Raw genomic sequence first — 15,989 nt, forward strand, 5'->3', positions numbered from 1 at the left:
AACTGTTTAGGAAACTGTGTTGAGTGGAGCTGGAAGCTTTTCGGAGACTTAACACCCGATAAACACTGAGCAGCTTCGGCTGAAATGACGAAATTCAACACTGAAAACAATGAGATTTGTTTATTTAGATACAACAGAGTGACAAACCAACTGAAGGCGCCTTCACAGCAAAGTGGCTATAAAAACAAGCACAGAAGAGTTTCGGTCTCGTCGATTATTTTATTAAAACAACATCAAGTCACATTTTGTTTTTTGCATGTTTCAAACTGTTCATAATCAGATTAAATTAAATGTTTGAATACCTCCAGAAGTACAGTAGTACAAACGTTTCCGAATAGATTTTCAAGTAAAGTTTCACTTACAATCTGAAAGCAACCGGAGGAGACAATTTAATCTGTATTTAATAGCTTCAACTGAGAAATTAATGAAAACATGCTTTCTGCATTGATGACAGCGTCTTAGACCAGCGCTTGGCAGCGTGGCTTTGAGCCGCTCAAACATGACGTCCATGAGTAGAAGCATCGATTCCCCTCCACGGCTCTGCCTTTATGCTGCTGCGTTTACAGGGACCAGCACAGTGGAGAGGATCTGCTCAGCATGGCTTTGGTTCACAGTAATATTAGCGCTTGGATGTGTGGGTAAAGGCACGGCCACGTGCACGCATATTCCCACAGCCAGAAGGGCGACGGCCGCGCACACAGTGAGGCCTCGCCTGACCAGCAGCTGCATGGTGGAGAGGCTCCTCTTCTTCGGCTGTGGCGCCGCGGCGCCTTCCTGCGCCTCAGCCGACCCGTCGCCGCCCTCAGTGCTCACAGACACGTAGCCGTCCGCCGACTGGACGGGGAGAAGACAAGCTTCAGCTGGAGCAGGTGAATCTTATTCTCGGTAGGTAAAAATTAGACACAAAATATTCGCCACTTTAATCTGATCAATCTCTGACAATTTGCAAAAAGGGAAGCAAATTGTAATACTTCTTGTCTGTTGATGGTGAGATTACGTCCACTTACATTCCCATTACTTGCAGTCAGGTCAGTTGAGGCATCGGTCGGGGAATCTGAGCCGAACAGAGTCAAATGGGTCTTTTTCTGAGCTCGTTTCACCGCCTGAACGGTGAAAAAAAAAGAGAAAAGTTTGACTTTAGTTTTCCTTCTTGTCCCAGGAATGAATCCTGCGAACAGCTGACAGATCATCTAAAACCTTCACCTCCTCAGTCATTCTCTTCCAGTCCAGCTTGAAGATGATGAGCGCAGAGTAGAAGGAGGACTGTATGAAGGTGGCAGTGAGCAGGCCCAGCCAAAAACCTGCAAACACCGACGCCAAACTCTAACACGCTCTTCCTGTCAAACAGCTGACCCATCCTGAATGTTCACTGTGATCAGAAATTCCACATAATTACCCAAAATTCTCATTTTTGCAACAAACATCAGGACGACAGCAAGAGAGAGGCCGATGCCGTAGTATCCCACGAAGTTAGCTACCGCTGGTATCTTCTGCTTTCCGGTGCCCAGGAAGATGCCTGTACACACACACTGAAGGAGCACGTACACTTCACACACCTTCCCACTTTCTGCAGGGATACTTATTTTGAGAGTTCACACACTCACCACAAGACCATCGAACAGCTGCAGGGCGCAGTAAGCATTCATCAGGTGCGAGACCAGGCCTACGATCTCCCTGAAATGAAACGATCATGCTGTTCAGGCTGTGCAGATGCGGTGAGATGACGCTCTGCTGCGGGACACACTCACTCATCAGACGTGAAGAGGTAGCCGATCACTGTTTTAGTGGAGCCGAGCACGAGACCCTCGACAGCTGCAAAGCCACCTGGAAGAGAGGAGCCGTGACGTCTGTCCAACAGCAGAGAGCACGGAACAGACAGAACAGCAGAAACGAAATGACTGATGCAGTGTTGGTGGTTACTGACAGGCCAGACCGAGCGACAGCTTGGTGGTGAGCAGCGCTCTGGCGGTGTCTCCTGCGCCGAGGGCGTTGCCCACCCGAGCACAGGCTGCAGCTTGAATGCCAAGAGGAAACTTCATTGGTTTGGAAGAAATGAAATAATCATGTTAAACATGAACAGTCATGAAGGTTTGAGGTTCAGTAAATTCCACCTGTGTTTTCATGAAAGTTGCGTGTTGACCTGAAGTCTAAACTCGGTACCATGTAAGTAATGAAGGCAATCATTATCACAGCGTGTTGGGCGGCGAGCTCAGCTTCACTCATCATTCCTGATGATCAGACACAGAGGGGAAATTACAGCCACGGCAGGCCGCGGCACAGCCCGTCATATTAAACTCTGCAACGTGATGCGTGTTAATCATGTTTAGGAATCTGGATCACCTGCGAAGAATCCCCCAAACTCGTACACCCACCACTCAAAGCAGGTCATCATGGTGCTGGGGATGGCCAGCTTCATGTAGGAGCCCCACTCCTGCAGCGACTCCGCAGACCAGCCTGCAGGGGGAGAGAGACACTCATTGCTGCAGCCAGACGGAGGAGGAGGACGCAGGCAGGCCGTGGAAATTAAATCCCTCACCCCCCCACGTTGTCACATGGAGCTTCTTCCACCAAATGTATGCAAACAGGAAAGCACAGATGTAAATCCAAGACAGAGTGTTGGCTGCTGCGGACCCGCTGTGAGACATGTGCACAGACATGCTGATGGCGGTCTGTCCTGCATCATCTCATCTTCACACTGACGAGTGTGAGCACACCCACCTCACACCCAGATCCAGCCAGTACAGAAAGACGTAGTTTGTCACCACATTTGCGATATTTGCCAGAACAGCAGTGTACATTTGTGGCAGAATTATTCCCTGAGAAGACAAACAGCACATGATGAGCCCCTCCCTCAACCAAGCCCTCCGTATTTAATGGACAAACATTTAATTAAACTAATGTTAAATGTGCACAGGATGTTCAAGCACCTGGTTTTGGAGATAGGACACCTGCAGACCGTGTAAGAACATCGCCTGAAAGAAACAGACAGGAACAAGATCTGAAACCACGCCGCCATGAAGCGTTGGAGACGAATGAAGAGCTCCTAAAGTCTGCAGGATCTGATGTGACGGAAGTGACGACTCACGGGCACTGCAGGGAGGAAGGCTGTGATGTACAGCTGGGCTATTCTGAAATAAAAGAGCGACATTCAGTCGTTATTGATTTTTTTTTTTAAAAAATGATTTTTATTTGAAGAGCTGAATGAAGTGAAATGTCAGCAGTTCATCCATTTCCCCTTCACTCAGAGCAATCACTGGCAGAAATGAGTTATTGTCAGACTCTGTGGTGAGCAGATGGGATTAGGACGTGGAATTAGTATCTGTAGGAGGTCAGAGAATCTGGTCTCAGCTCTGATTGATTAGAGAGATACTGTCTTCTCCAGGGGGGATTACCTGGCCACCTCGGGGTCCTGGCCCAGGTATAACAGGATGGGCTGGGCGTTGATGAGGAGACCCCAGCAGGGCAGACAGAACAGCAGCAGGATGATGATTCCCCGCTGGAGGATCACCCCCACCCGCAGCAGGTTCTTCCCACCGAACGTCTGCACGGCAGCACGCCGGCAGCGTTAATCATTTCAGGGAGCGGAACCGACAAGAGCTGAGTGAACGTGGGAGGAAGGCGTGATGAAGGTAAAAGATTTCCAAACCTGAGACACCAGAGTGTCGCATGCCAGTCCCAAACCGGTGCCCGTCGCTGCCGTGGAGACATTGATCGCCTGAAACGAACGAAAAGAGACACAGTTACACTGAGATGGAGAGTCAAGCCTGAAGTGTCAAGCCTCAACATTCCAGAACGTGTGGGAGTAAATAGAACTGTTATTGATCAAACCACCAGGCCTGTGATGAGGCCAGCCAGAGGCGTTCCCAGTAGCTTTATGAAGCTCCTGCTGTTGGCCTTCACATGTCCATGGCGCACGAGTCGGACACTTACCGCGGAAGCTAATCCATAGCCGGCCATCACGTCGTTTCCCAGACGTCCGCAGAACATCGTGACCACAAATGGCAGCAGGTAATTGAAGATTCGAGAGAGCAGCTGCAAAGCCAAACATCCTCAGTGACGCAGGTCATTCAGAAAGCGGCGTTGGGCCGACGTCTCGCCGTACACTATAAACTATCTGGTTGTCCTGCTTTCCTTACAAATAAGCTCCCGTTTTTCACATACACTGTTTAAAATAGCCCAACGATTCTTCATTTTGATTGATTGCTTCTTCTGAAATTCAGACATAAAGTCTATTTTATGTGACACATTAGAGAAAACACTCATCAATCTCCCGGTGTGAGACGGGGCTCATACGAAGGTGACCTTGAGCCGCACTGAGCGGGACTCACCAGAGGCCCGGTCATCCTCAGGATGTGGAAGAGTTCCTCCCGGTGGGTGTCGGGGACCCTCTTGCGGACCCACCGGCAGCAGAAGACCTTGTCGCTGGGTCTGGCCATGTCTGCGGCCGTCACACCGAACTGAGCCGACAGAGTGGGTCCTGGATGCGCTCGCCGCCGTCCGGCGGCGCCTTCCCCTGCTGGAAGTTACTAATTGATTCAGTTTGGGTCTGTTGTGCTGCCAGTTTGATGTTTCACTGTGGGACAAGGTAAAATATTTCCATGATGTCAAACAGGGATATTGAGGAGACAGACTTTTTTTTTTCATATTTAGAGTATTGATTCGTTTATCTGGCTTTGGCTGACTGAGTTTTTCTCTTTGTAAAGACGACGAGTCTGACTTTTTCCACTGTCAACACTTTTATCAGGTTTGACATGCTTCCTTAGTTACGATGTTTTATTCAACATCTGGTTCTTCGGAGCAGTTAGCGAGCCATTCAGCAGAATCCTCAGCAGCCTTGGTGGCACAAAATAAGAATAGCACGAGTCAAGCATTGTCAGTTATCACACTATTTTTATTCTTTATTGTTCAGTGAAAGACTTGCAGACATGAAGGACGAAATAAGTTTTCCTGCTCCGGCTAACATCGCTTAAAGCTCTGGCTCTGAATATATATCAGGCAGGAATGTTAAATTCATGACGTGTGTTCCAGGTAAAGGACAAGAAAGTTACATGAATGACATTGAAAAAGTTGGTTCTCTTTCTGAATCAGAATGAATTTCACACAGGGAATGATTAGACGGCCAGTAGTTTCCATTCATCCTGAACCGGCGTCTCAGATGTAACGTGTGAACAGGCAGCAGGAGTGACTCCTGATTATTCAGGAGCAGATTCAGCAGCTTCACGGGTTTCCTTTGAAGAGGTGGAAGCAGTCCAACGTGCCTTCATTGGTTTTGGCACGCCGCTGAGAACCCAGTCTTTCATTTCTGAGTTGGGTGATATCAAACATTGAGTTGTCACATGTTTTCAGCTCCCGCTGAGAACACCGAGGTTAACCAGTGAGCTCCCCCGCAGCATCCAAAATGAGATGCAAACAAACCTCTGCTGCCAGAGAGCCGATGCAGAGTGGCAGCGGCAGCCAGGCAGCGCAGGCACGCGTCCCGTTCCAGGGAAAACATGACTTCACATCACGCCTCTGCTGACCAAACAGAAACACTTTGCACTTTTACACAAGAAAATCTGCTGCACACAGAGAATGAAAAGGCAATTTCAAGTGTTTTTATTTTAGTTCTCTGGAAGATGATCACCTGGTGAGTTCATTTGGTGCATCAGGGATTTAAACTGAAAGGCAAAGATGAAAAAAACGTACCTTTAAAACGTGGTTTTCACGAACACTGCCAAGTCAGCAACACTCAGAGCTATGAGCAACTTCATCAATAATGATGCTGATTGAAATGTGGCAAAATAACTTATTAGTTCGTGCTGGTAAAAAGTAAGAAATGGCTTTCTTTTGAAAGAGTGGACTTTTCTTTACACTGTGCTTGTGGCTCTGTTAATGCAGCGTTGAGCTGACAGATCTGTGAGGATCGGGCTGATGGATGATTCACTCATTACGCTCAGCTGAAGTTACTCCAGTTAGCTGAAGACAGATACTCAGAAAAGGGAAGTTAGCAGTTCCTGCAAGAAAAACTGATTTATGAACTCATGCAGCGACAAAAGTGCCGACATGCAGACAGATCTGGCGACGGCGAGCAGACACTGATTCCAAGCTGAAATGCATCACAGCTACTCTGGACTCAGACACAGGTTCCTTCAGAGCGACGGTCCAAAGCCCTGGTTGGCTTTATGTTCGCTAAATCAATCAGGCTGCAGCACTGAGAGCCATGAATACCACGTGCCGCCGTGCCAGTCATTTGTATCTGTCACTTATTATTTTCTCTTACATTGTTCTTGTCTCAGAGAGTCCATCATATCTGGAGTTTCCTGCCTGGAACAACCTTCCACACTGTCTCTTCTCAGCGCCTCCTTTGTCTCCGTGTCCATCCAGGCCTCTGCTGAATCAGACACAGTTTAATCTTGATATCATTTTTTTTTTTCTTTCATCCTCTCAGGATTACAGAAAACTCTAACAGCCACACAAAATGTCTTGGAGACGCTCTCTGTAAATGTTAGCCGTGCAAAATGAGCGAGGGAAGAAAAAGGAAAGGCAAAATGAGTTAAACACTGGCAGGATTACTTCAGCTGACTGACAAACCTTTGGTGAGTAATAACTGATGAATGCTGTATTCTGCGCTTCTATTACTACATAAGACACATTAATTAGGTCCCATTGAACTGATCCTGCATCTTTTCAGCGTTTTCTTTGCACTTATGAATAAAATAGAAAAGAAAGATCAAGCATCTGACGTGCCGCCATGACCACTTTATTGAAAACCAGATGTGTTAACACAACCAGCTGCTGCAGAAATCCTGCCGTGAATCCAGTAATAATAATAACACGGTAATTCAGTCCAGAGTTAGATATGAAATAATCCTTGTATCGTCCTTCATTTGCTATTCACTTCTGTCTGTTTTGACTGCATGAAATTTTATCACCAAAATCATTTAATTTTCCATTTTTTGTAATCCTAATTGTGGGAGAGACCTTATTTAAATGAAATTCTTTCGATCTTTTAAAAGAAATTTCATGTTATTTTGATTATGATTAGAATATCAGAAAAATGTCAAAGTTTAGCAAATACATTTGTTACATCAAATTCATGTTCATGTTTAATCCTTTCATTTTTCCTTATTTTAGCATTTAAAACAACTTAATCACATTATGCTCATATATCTTCATACAAATGTTTCCTAACAGAGGAAAAAACTTGATCAGATGAAATGTCAGAGTTAAGCATTATCTGAGCTAAACATTATTTAAGCTTCTGTATTTCATTACAGTCCCCGTCTTTCCAAGAAAAGATATAAACTTGTTGCCAAATGTTTTTTTTTTTTTTTTTTGACAGAGCTTCTCACCATTTGTGATCTGTATTTTAAACACACACCTGTGAGGAGACGGAGGTGTGTGTTGTGAACGTGGATTTCCAGTCGTTACTCACCTGTAACTTCTCCTTCACAAAGCTGGAAGTGAAACAGATCTGACAGACGAAACGAGAGGAAGCACAGCTGCATCCATCAGCGTCTGGAGCTGCAGAAAGCAACACAGCTCATTTCAGCAGAACACAACCTGTGGACGCGTTGTTAGAAGTGCCTGACGTCGGGTGATGAAGCTGGGTTAAATATTGATGAGTGGCGGTGAAGGTGTGCGGTCCGCCGTGCGGGGCCACAGCCCGTCACATCACGCCGCCGTGGGCAGTGACCCCGTCTTCCTGGGAGCGTGGCAGATAATTGCTTTCTCAGATGCAATCTACGCACCGCTGTTGCTCCCGTCGTCCTGAAAGTGTTTCAGATTGAATTTTGTAAATTCCTGAGGATATCAGAGTCTCCTGGAACGGGATTCCAGATTAAGCTAAAATAAACACGACATATTTCATTACCGACCGTGATGCTGGGACCTCGTCTGCTCTGGCCGGTGTTCCACACACATTTCACCTGAACACCCCCCCTCCTCGCTCGCAGCTGTGGACCCGTTCAGACCGGAATCCCCTCCTTATTGCCGCCCTGGCATTCAGAGACCTGAGAAGTCACGACACACATGAAGCGCCATTCTGCCGTCCTGGACTGAGAATAAAGAGGACCGAGCCGAGCCGAGCTGGAGGTCACCGTGTCAAGTCGCTGCTAGGTAACTGGCCTGTTTTGAGTCCGAGTCGAGGCTTGGCAGCTTCTATCTTATGGTGTTTCAGATCCTGCATGTTCTGTCACACATGCTTAATGCAAAGAGGCCGCGGCGGCTGTGCAGCGGTGCCTCATGGGCGCAGCGTTATCAGCCGTCCTCAGAATATACCGCCGGTTCGTATGACTGCAGCCGGAGGCTCCATCAGCCACGGGAAGCCGCGTGCTTCATCCTCGCTGGGACACGCCGGAAGGAGAGCAGAACACACAGGGATTCACATTTCAAGTTCATCCATCCGTCACAGGAATAAATCCCTGTGATCTGAAAAGAGCTTCATATCCACGGGAGTCAAAGAGGCAAGTGCAATATTGAGATTGGTAACGATAACAGCTCCGACCCCAGTGAATGCCTCATTTTCTGCATTAATTGGTTTGATTAAGAGGGTCAGTACACATAAACACTTATAAAGAGCAGTGCAGGAGAAATAATCTGAAGCTCCATTCCCGATTAGAAACAATGTGGCTGAAACTAGACCTGCTGCAAGAGGGAGTGGATTAAACAGACGAAGCGTCAACATAAGGACGTGAATTCAATTAATCCAATAACCTCTAGATCTGATTAGTGATGAGTGCAGACACTGATAGGATTGTTATGTATGTGTTTAGGGTTAGTCAGATATTTACTTAAACATGCTGATGCTGCAGTTTATGCGATGAAGCAGGTGATCCTTTGGCCCGAAACTGACCAGTGGTTTATAGCTTAACAGCAAATCCAGAGGAATACAGAACAGTCCCCGCCTGCTAAATGCAGCAGAAATATTACAAAGACGACTTGAACGTCTATATGAACATCTGTCATCGGTATTCAGTCACAAGTTTTTGCCGTTTTGAATTGGTGCTCAGTTGTTTTTTATGTTTCAATAAATGGCATTGCATTGTGGGTGTCAGCCAGCGTCCGCCTCATACTGAATAAATACAAAGCATTCAGAATAGTCTGATTCTAAAATGAATAATAAGGGTTTACATGCTGGTTCATCTAGGAGTGTGACAGGCTGCAGCTCCACCCCTGGTTAGGAAATCAGAGGATGGATGGATGATGGAGGGATGGAGGGATGGATGGATATGGAATCCAGTGATTCAGTGTTTTGTAAACAGTAGGGGAGAGTGAGGTAAGATGAGCCAGTGGGTAAGTTGACCCACCCCTAGTATCCAGGTAACCGTGCACATGTTTTGTCATGTGACCATAAATTCAGGAAGCACCCATCATTTCCATCTTGCTGCGATGCAGAGAAGCACATGGGAGAAGGGGTAAGTATATTTTTACACAAAAAACTGTTTTTTGCTTGTCAAAGTAAATTTTCTGCATATCAGGTAAAATGACTGTGATGTCAAAGCAAATTTATCCAGGTCTAAAATTATATATTATACATGTTGGTGATTTGCCAACGTATAAAATCATGTGAATCACTTCACTAAAGATTAGCCTGAATTTCTAAGCTAGCCCATTTTTTCCAAAGTGGTGGCTATGGGGCAAAGTGAGCCAAAGGTCATGGGGTAAATTGAGCCAATGGTTGATGAAAGAAGTGAACCAGATGTCTCAGATCTGGTAGTTGGCGACTTTGTCATCGTAAAATTTGCACCCAAATGTAGGACCCACCATTACATGGGCTTGGTTGACAGCCGTGCGGGCAACGAAGTGAGTGCCAGATTTCTCAGAAGAATCCGAGGGATCGCTGGCAATAAGAAACCCACCTTTGCATTCAGGGAAAAGGATGAGGCATCTTTCCCACAGAGTGATGAAACTACCTCAACCTCAAAGGGCTGCAGGAACTGCAAGGAGGAGCAACCGTTCATTTTCCCCTGCAACCTTGACACTTGGAATGTTGAGTAGATGTTTTGAATAAATGGTTAAATGGTCTTAGGGAAGGCTGTGATTCAGTGGGGAGCGCAATCGTCTTTCAATCGAGAGGTTGTTGGTTCGATTCCTGTCTCCCCCTGTCTGTACGTCGCATCCCCCCCAGCTATGGATAAAATAGCACAACTGCCTTGTGGTCGTCACAGGAGTGACAAAGGCTAAGGGAGACCCCCCCTACAGAAAAAATCCAGAGTGGAGCCCCGAAGGCGGTTGGTCCTCGCATTGCAGCACCTTCCAGCAACTCCTGTGGCCAAGCTGGTACCAACCGTATGGCCTGTGCCTTCCGTTGGACATGACCAGCAAGGCTGAGAAGGAGGATCTGTCAACTGGGCATCTCAGTTCCTCCAGAACTTTGCCCCGGCTTGTCCATGATCTCTCGAGATCAACGGAGCCAACAACAATGAATGGTCTTGAAACTAACTGGTAGTTTGTTTTGAAACGAACTGGTGGTTTGTTTTCACAAGTTCAAAACTGTTAAAACTGTTTGTTAGCACAATATGCTCATGTTTACACTTTAAAACTCAGATGGTCTAGTTTACCCCCAGGTGGCTCAACTTACCCACTGACTTGGCTCAACTTGCCCCAGGTTAGGGGTAAGTTGAGCCACAGGAGCACTTTTTTTTTTGAGAAGCCATTATTTTGGGCAGTTTTGTCAGAGATGCATTCTGAATTTCATTTGATAGGAGACATCCTGAAATGAAGATATATGTTTTCATTCTATTTCTGTGTAATTTTTCCTTACCTCTAGGACAACATAAGTAAAAAGAGGCTCACCTCACCCCACTCTCCCTACATTTTCTGTTTTGCCAGACTCTCTCCTGTTTCGTTGTGCTTGGACTAGTTTGCTTTTGCATTGTGAATGAAAAATACTTTGAAACTCCTGCTTGAGGGAGGAAGTGAGGGTACACTCTTACTAAGGAGTCTCACAGGAGAGTTACCTCGATTCAAAATATCGATCACTGAAGTGAGTTCTAGAGAAAACAACAAGTGGAGGAGAAAATAAGGAGCAATTAGCAAAGCCGCAGTTCACAATATCAACAGGGAGACAAAACAGAAGGTTTTAAATTCATCAGTTCGGCTGTGTTGGGAGGAAAGCGCCTGCTGCCGGGCAGGGAGCCTCTGCAGGCCTGTTTTGATGGACCTGATGTTATTAATGATATTTGAATGAGTCTGGGAGAATCACAGCCTGGGTTCACGACACCAAATGTCCGGGGAAGGATAAAACGCTTTGAACAGAAGCAACACAGCCAGGATAATCGCTGCCGTCACCTCCGCTGTGATGAAGCGGGCCGTCTTTCTGATATAATTACTTCTGGTTTTCAGGGTCTGAGCGGTGAACCGTTGAGGCGAGGTCACCAGGCTGTTAGCGCCACTCCGGACTTCTGATTTAGTTTCAAACCATCTGCTGGTTTGAAAATTCATTTCTGATATTGGAAGCAATTCACAAAATTTGCTCTAAATCAGACTCGTGTCACACGCAGCCCCAAACCCCTGTTTTGTTTAGTCTAGTTCAAAAAAAGTTAGAGGAGGAAAACACTAAATATCTGTCCGATAAATCTGCAGTAAATCTGCACTGATCACTCGCAGTGATCAAAGCTGCTGTTTCCTGATGCGCAGACATTAAAAAACCTCCACTAACACTGATAGCAGTCAACAGCTTAGCGTGCCTGCAGTGTCTCCTTCTATTAACTCTGCAGCGAACACGTTCGCCGCGCAGTGAATGGATGACCGATTTAATTTCCAGCGATCAGGACGGGCTTGACAGCCGCTCACTGATTAAGCGGGAGCGGCGCTCTGATGGCGGCTGAGCTGTTAGATATCAGCACCGAGTCAAACTGGCCGATTCACAGGACGGATAACGCAGCTCAGCAAGTGAACAATGGATAAAAGTGGAAAGGTGAGTAAGGCCTGACCTACAAACCGAGAGTTTTTACTTCTCTCCGGTGCCCGACTGACCTTGGCGTGAGAAAAGCTTATTGCTGGTGGTTCAGAGGAAAGAGTTCGTGAGGAGAAAGGAACGGAGCGCTGAAGGTAAAGTCTTCACCTGTGAAATATCTTTATTTATTCAATAATGAGAGGCGGACCGAGTCCATTAAACACAGTTACATGTTCATCATCACAGAACTGTACAAAACAATCATCTCTGCAGCAGTGAAAACAGGCCTTCTTCTTCTTCTGTTTGGTCACGGGGCTGGTGTCAGAACAGCGTCACAAATAAATAGAAAGTTGGAACACAGAGTTAGAAAAGCAGAGTTACGCCCGGTCTGCGTCCAGTAGTCAAGTCATGATTAGATGGATACTGATAATCAGTAGTGGGTAGATGGCTGATACACTGACTGTGGCTTATTTGATTTGTTTTCTGTCCAAATTTGAAGCATGAGGTGAATTCAAGTGATAACGCATGACTTTATTATTATTTACAGCTTAGCTTTACAGTGGAAAACAAACTGATTTGTCATTAAGTATTACCACTCATTTACCGAGAACACACCCGGTGTACAGCCGACGGCCGCTACTCAGACACATCCGACGGCGGCCGTGCATGAAGCAATCATAATTCAGCTATTGGCCATTTACTGACACCATTGTGCTAAATGTCTGCTCAGCCCTCGCTGTTCATCCCCCCAGTGGATCAAATCACAGCTTTAAAACAAAGAGTGTGAACTGAACAGACTCACTGATCCCAAAGTTCATTTTGTTCCCTGGAGAACAATGTAAAAAAAAAAGAAAAAAAAAAGAAAGAAGAGTATTCAGCATTGTTTGAACACTATTATACAATTACCAATCAACGCTAATTGGTGCACTGTGATTATGGGGGCGGCAAAACAGGAAATCACACGTACCCAGTAGTAATCAGGTGTGTAATTACTGGGCCACCTGTGGCGTAGAGGAGGGAGAGCGAGGCGGGCGAGCGGGCCTTCCTCTCAGCCAGCCAGCACCAAACACCCTCCTCAAGACACCCCGACAACTCATTTTCCTTTAAAGTTGGTCTAAAAACCTCCAGGAGGGATCCTCTGACACACTGATCCAATAAAAAACACACCTCGCTCAGGATATGTTAACACCGCAGAGGATTTCACTCGCCACGGCGTTCTGCTATACAACAAATACCGACGCAAACACACATGTACAGCGTCTGAATGCAGAATGTACACTCGGTGAAATGCACTGTCGTAAAGTAACAGTGAAACTCTTGAACTTTGGCCAAACACGTTTTTCTGAATCTACAAACAACATCAAATTACAATTTAAAGGCAAAAATAAATCATCTAACTAATCAAACAACCAAAAAGTCTGAAACATACATTGAAAATATTTCTATTTACAATATTTCCTCCATAAAAAAATATGTTTAACTCGCACAGGTTTTTACACACGACCACAGCAAGACGAAATCTAACCTCATGAGCACGAGAGACGGCGTTCATCAGAGATCCACCGCGGCATCCAGGTTTTCAACTAGCATCACGGCTACTGTAAACTAAAGTGATCGACAGGCAACTGGCTCAGGCTGCTGCTGATGCTAATTATTACAGGGAGGGAGCGATAGTGGAACAGTGTGTTTATTCATCTGTAAACATTTTTGGTCAAATAAATACTTAAACTACAGGTTGTTGACTCCTTCAGCAGGCGGGGGAAATCCTTAAACGGCAACGCTTCGCGATCCGTTGGAAAAAGAAAAGCTACAAATGCAGTAAAACGTGAGTCTTTGCTTTTGAAGCATCGTGGAGGATCAGAGCGCTGCAGTGCAAACGCAACCTCAGGGGCGAGTGCAGCACTTCAGAGGCCGCCGAGGCGGCTGTCAAGAGGCGAGTTCTGCCTGACTGCTCCAGAGGACGGATGTGGGGTGGGGGGTGGGGGGGTGGGGTAGGGCACGGTGGTACAGGTCAACCACATCCAGAGGGAAATATCCAACAGCGAGAGGGAGAGGGAGGCGAGGCGAGCATTCACAGGCTGGAGACACAAGTCCAGAGTCACAGTGATTCTGCGTCCAGAGGCCCTCACACACACTCACACACACACACTGACACACACACGAAGCGTGTGGCGTATTTACATCAGTGCAGGGTCAGAAGCACCTGTCTGCAGAGTGCTGCACCATCTGCTCGTCCCGCTCTCACCCCGAGGCTGTCGGGAGCCTCCAGTACATTCTTCCAAGTACAAAACACAGTTTTATCTCTACACAGACATTTGCAAAGCTTAACGAAGGAACATTATAAAACTGAGACGGCGGGAAAAGAAGAAGAAGAAGAAGAAGAGGTGGAGACGTGTGGAGGGTGAAGCTGAGCTGGTGGCGGCGGAGACCGGCGGAGGATCCAGAGAACCTGTACAGCAGGCGGAGGCGAGAGCAAAACGCAAGACAGTCGTTCAGAAACGGCGCTCAGGGTGAAGCGTTCTCCAATTCTCATGAAAGCAAAAACAACATTCACAAATCTGCAAATGGGCAGATTCCAAACATCAGAGTCTCACTTCTGTAACAGGTAGACTCACACGCCTGAATCCTGCCCGGGAGCGCCGCGTGCAAAAGCCTCTCTGATCCGGTTGTAACAGGAACGTTACTTCATTATTCACTGCGCTGCATTTGTCATTAATTACATTTTGATCCTACATTCTTTTTGTCTTATTTATTTATAGAAAATAATATTTCTTGTCTGGCTAAAAAAGTGAAATCTCTGATGTACCACATCCCCCACACAACATAATTTAATCAAGCCGGACATTTATTGACTTTGCTGGGACTCGACAGTTGTGTGCAAAATCAATCTTTGTTTGCGTCAAGGCTCTGCAGAGCCTCGGGCTTCCCAAGGCTTCCCAGACAATGAAAGGTGAAAAGAAACCTTATTCAATCAGGATTTATTCCCAACTCATCACACTTTCTCTCATTAAAGCTTTTTCAAAACGGGGAAACAATACAATCACAGCAGCAATCAGAGGAGACGTAATCTGTCTTTGTCGCTCGGATGCTTGTGATTATTCCGAGATCCTTGACAGTTTGCAGGAGAGTAAGGCGCCACAGTGAAGAAGTGAAGCCTGGAAAACATTTGTTTTCCATTGTGTAGAAATCTATAACTTTAAAAGGCATTTAACGAATTCAAGAGTGTTTTATTGTGGTGATTTCTGAAGAACACTCCATTGATTTTACACATCTAAAGCAGTAAAGACTCTAAATAGCTACTTCCACTCTGCATAGGTCGGGTTACTGCTTCACCTGATGCGATAAACGTGAATCTGTTTGTTATGAGCCTGGTCTGTTCATATGGTCTGTTTTCCCAGCTGAGACCAACTTACTGGGTCCAAAACGGTGTGAAGAAAGACTCTGTTTCAAATAAAATCCCTCTCGTGGGATCATTATCTCGTGATCATGTGAGGCATCCTCTAAAGCCATGTTCACATTTGTCTCAATACACCCAACTAAAATATAAACGCAGCCCTTTTTTTTGTGTGTTTTTAACCAAGATGCATCAGGATAATAAGACACACTTCTGTAATAAAAATGTTCGCAGAAACAAGTGTTGCATGTGTGTTTTTTTTTTTTTTCCGGTGCCAAACACTCCAGTGTGACGGGCGCCTGGTGAACGCTACCATCCCAACCATGTTCACTGAAATGATTTGGACACAAAACACTGACTGAAGTCTCAACTCAGCACAAAACACAGAGATTAGAACAGACTGAACACTAAATGAGTGTTTGGTTCACTTCATTTCCATGTGCTGCGTCAGGACTTTTTTTTTTACCCACACAGTAATTACATTAGTGCACTCAGTGCAGCACGCAGCTTCGCAGTGGAAGCAATAATCTGCTCGACAGACATCATGAAAGCCTCCAGTTCTGTTCGCCATCTGTAGAAATGAGGTTTTTCTGTTTGTTTGTTCATTGTCTTTGACCCAGACCAGCGTGAGCGCAGCGACAGCGATCTTTTACCTGAACACCAAGGCGCCTGGGCTCTCCTGTTCTGTCCTTCAGTCCAGGGGTCTTCTCCTGGGCG

General features: G+C 46.0%; 1 protein-coding gene across 1 annotated transcript; it reads right to left on the reverse strand.

Moving 5' to 3' along the window:
• Window positions 1-546: 546 nt before the first annotated feature.
• Window positions 547-4,439, reverse strand: LOC115400059 (multidrug and toxin extrusion protein 1-like). The gene is made up of 17 exons (XM_030107710.1): window positions 4,329-4,439; window positions 3,931-4,032; window positions 3,647-3,715; window positions 3,393-3,541; window positions 3,086-3,128; window positions 2,928-2,972; window positions 2,719-2,816; window positions 2,537-2,634; window positions 2,341-2,454; window positions 2,161-2,228; window positions 1,925-2,033; window positions 1,749-1,824; window positions 1,605-1,674; window positions 1,397-1,529; window positions 1,204-1,301; window positions 1,008-1,103; window positions 547-834 (listed from the first exon to the last, which is right to left on the reverse strand). The coding sequence occupies exons 1-17, from the start codon at window positions 4,434-4,436 to the stop codon at window positions 547-549; spliced, it is 1,764 nt and encodes a 587-aa protein (XP_029963570.1). The 5' UTR covers window positions 4,437-4,439.
• Between the last annotated feature and the right edge of the window lie 11,550 nt (window positions 4,440-15,989).

This window comes from Salarias fasciatus, chromosome 14 (assembly GCF_902148845.1).
Source record: "Salarias fasciatus chromosome 14, fSalaFa1.1, whole genome shotgun sequence".
Taxonomy (NCBI): Eukaryota; Metazoa; Chordata; class Actinopteri; order Blenniiformes; family Blenniidae; genus Salarias; species Salarias fasciatus.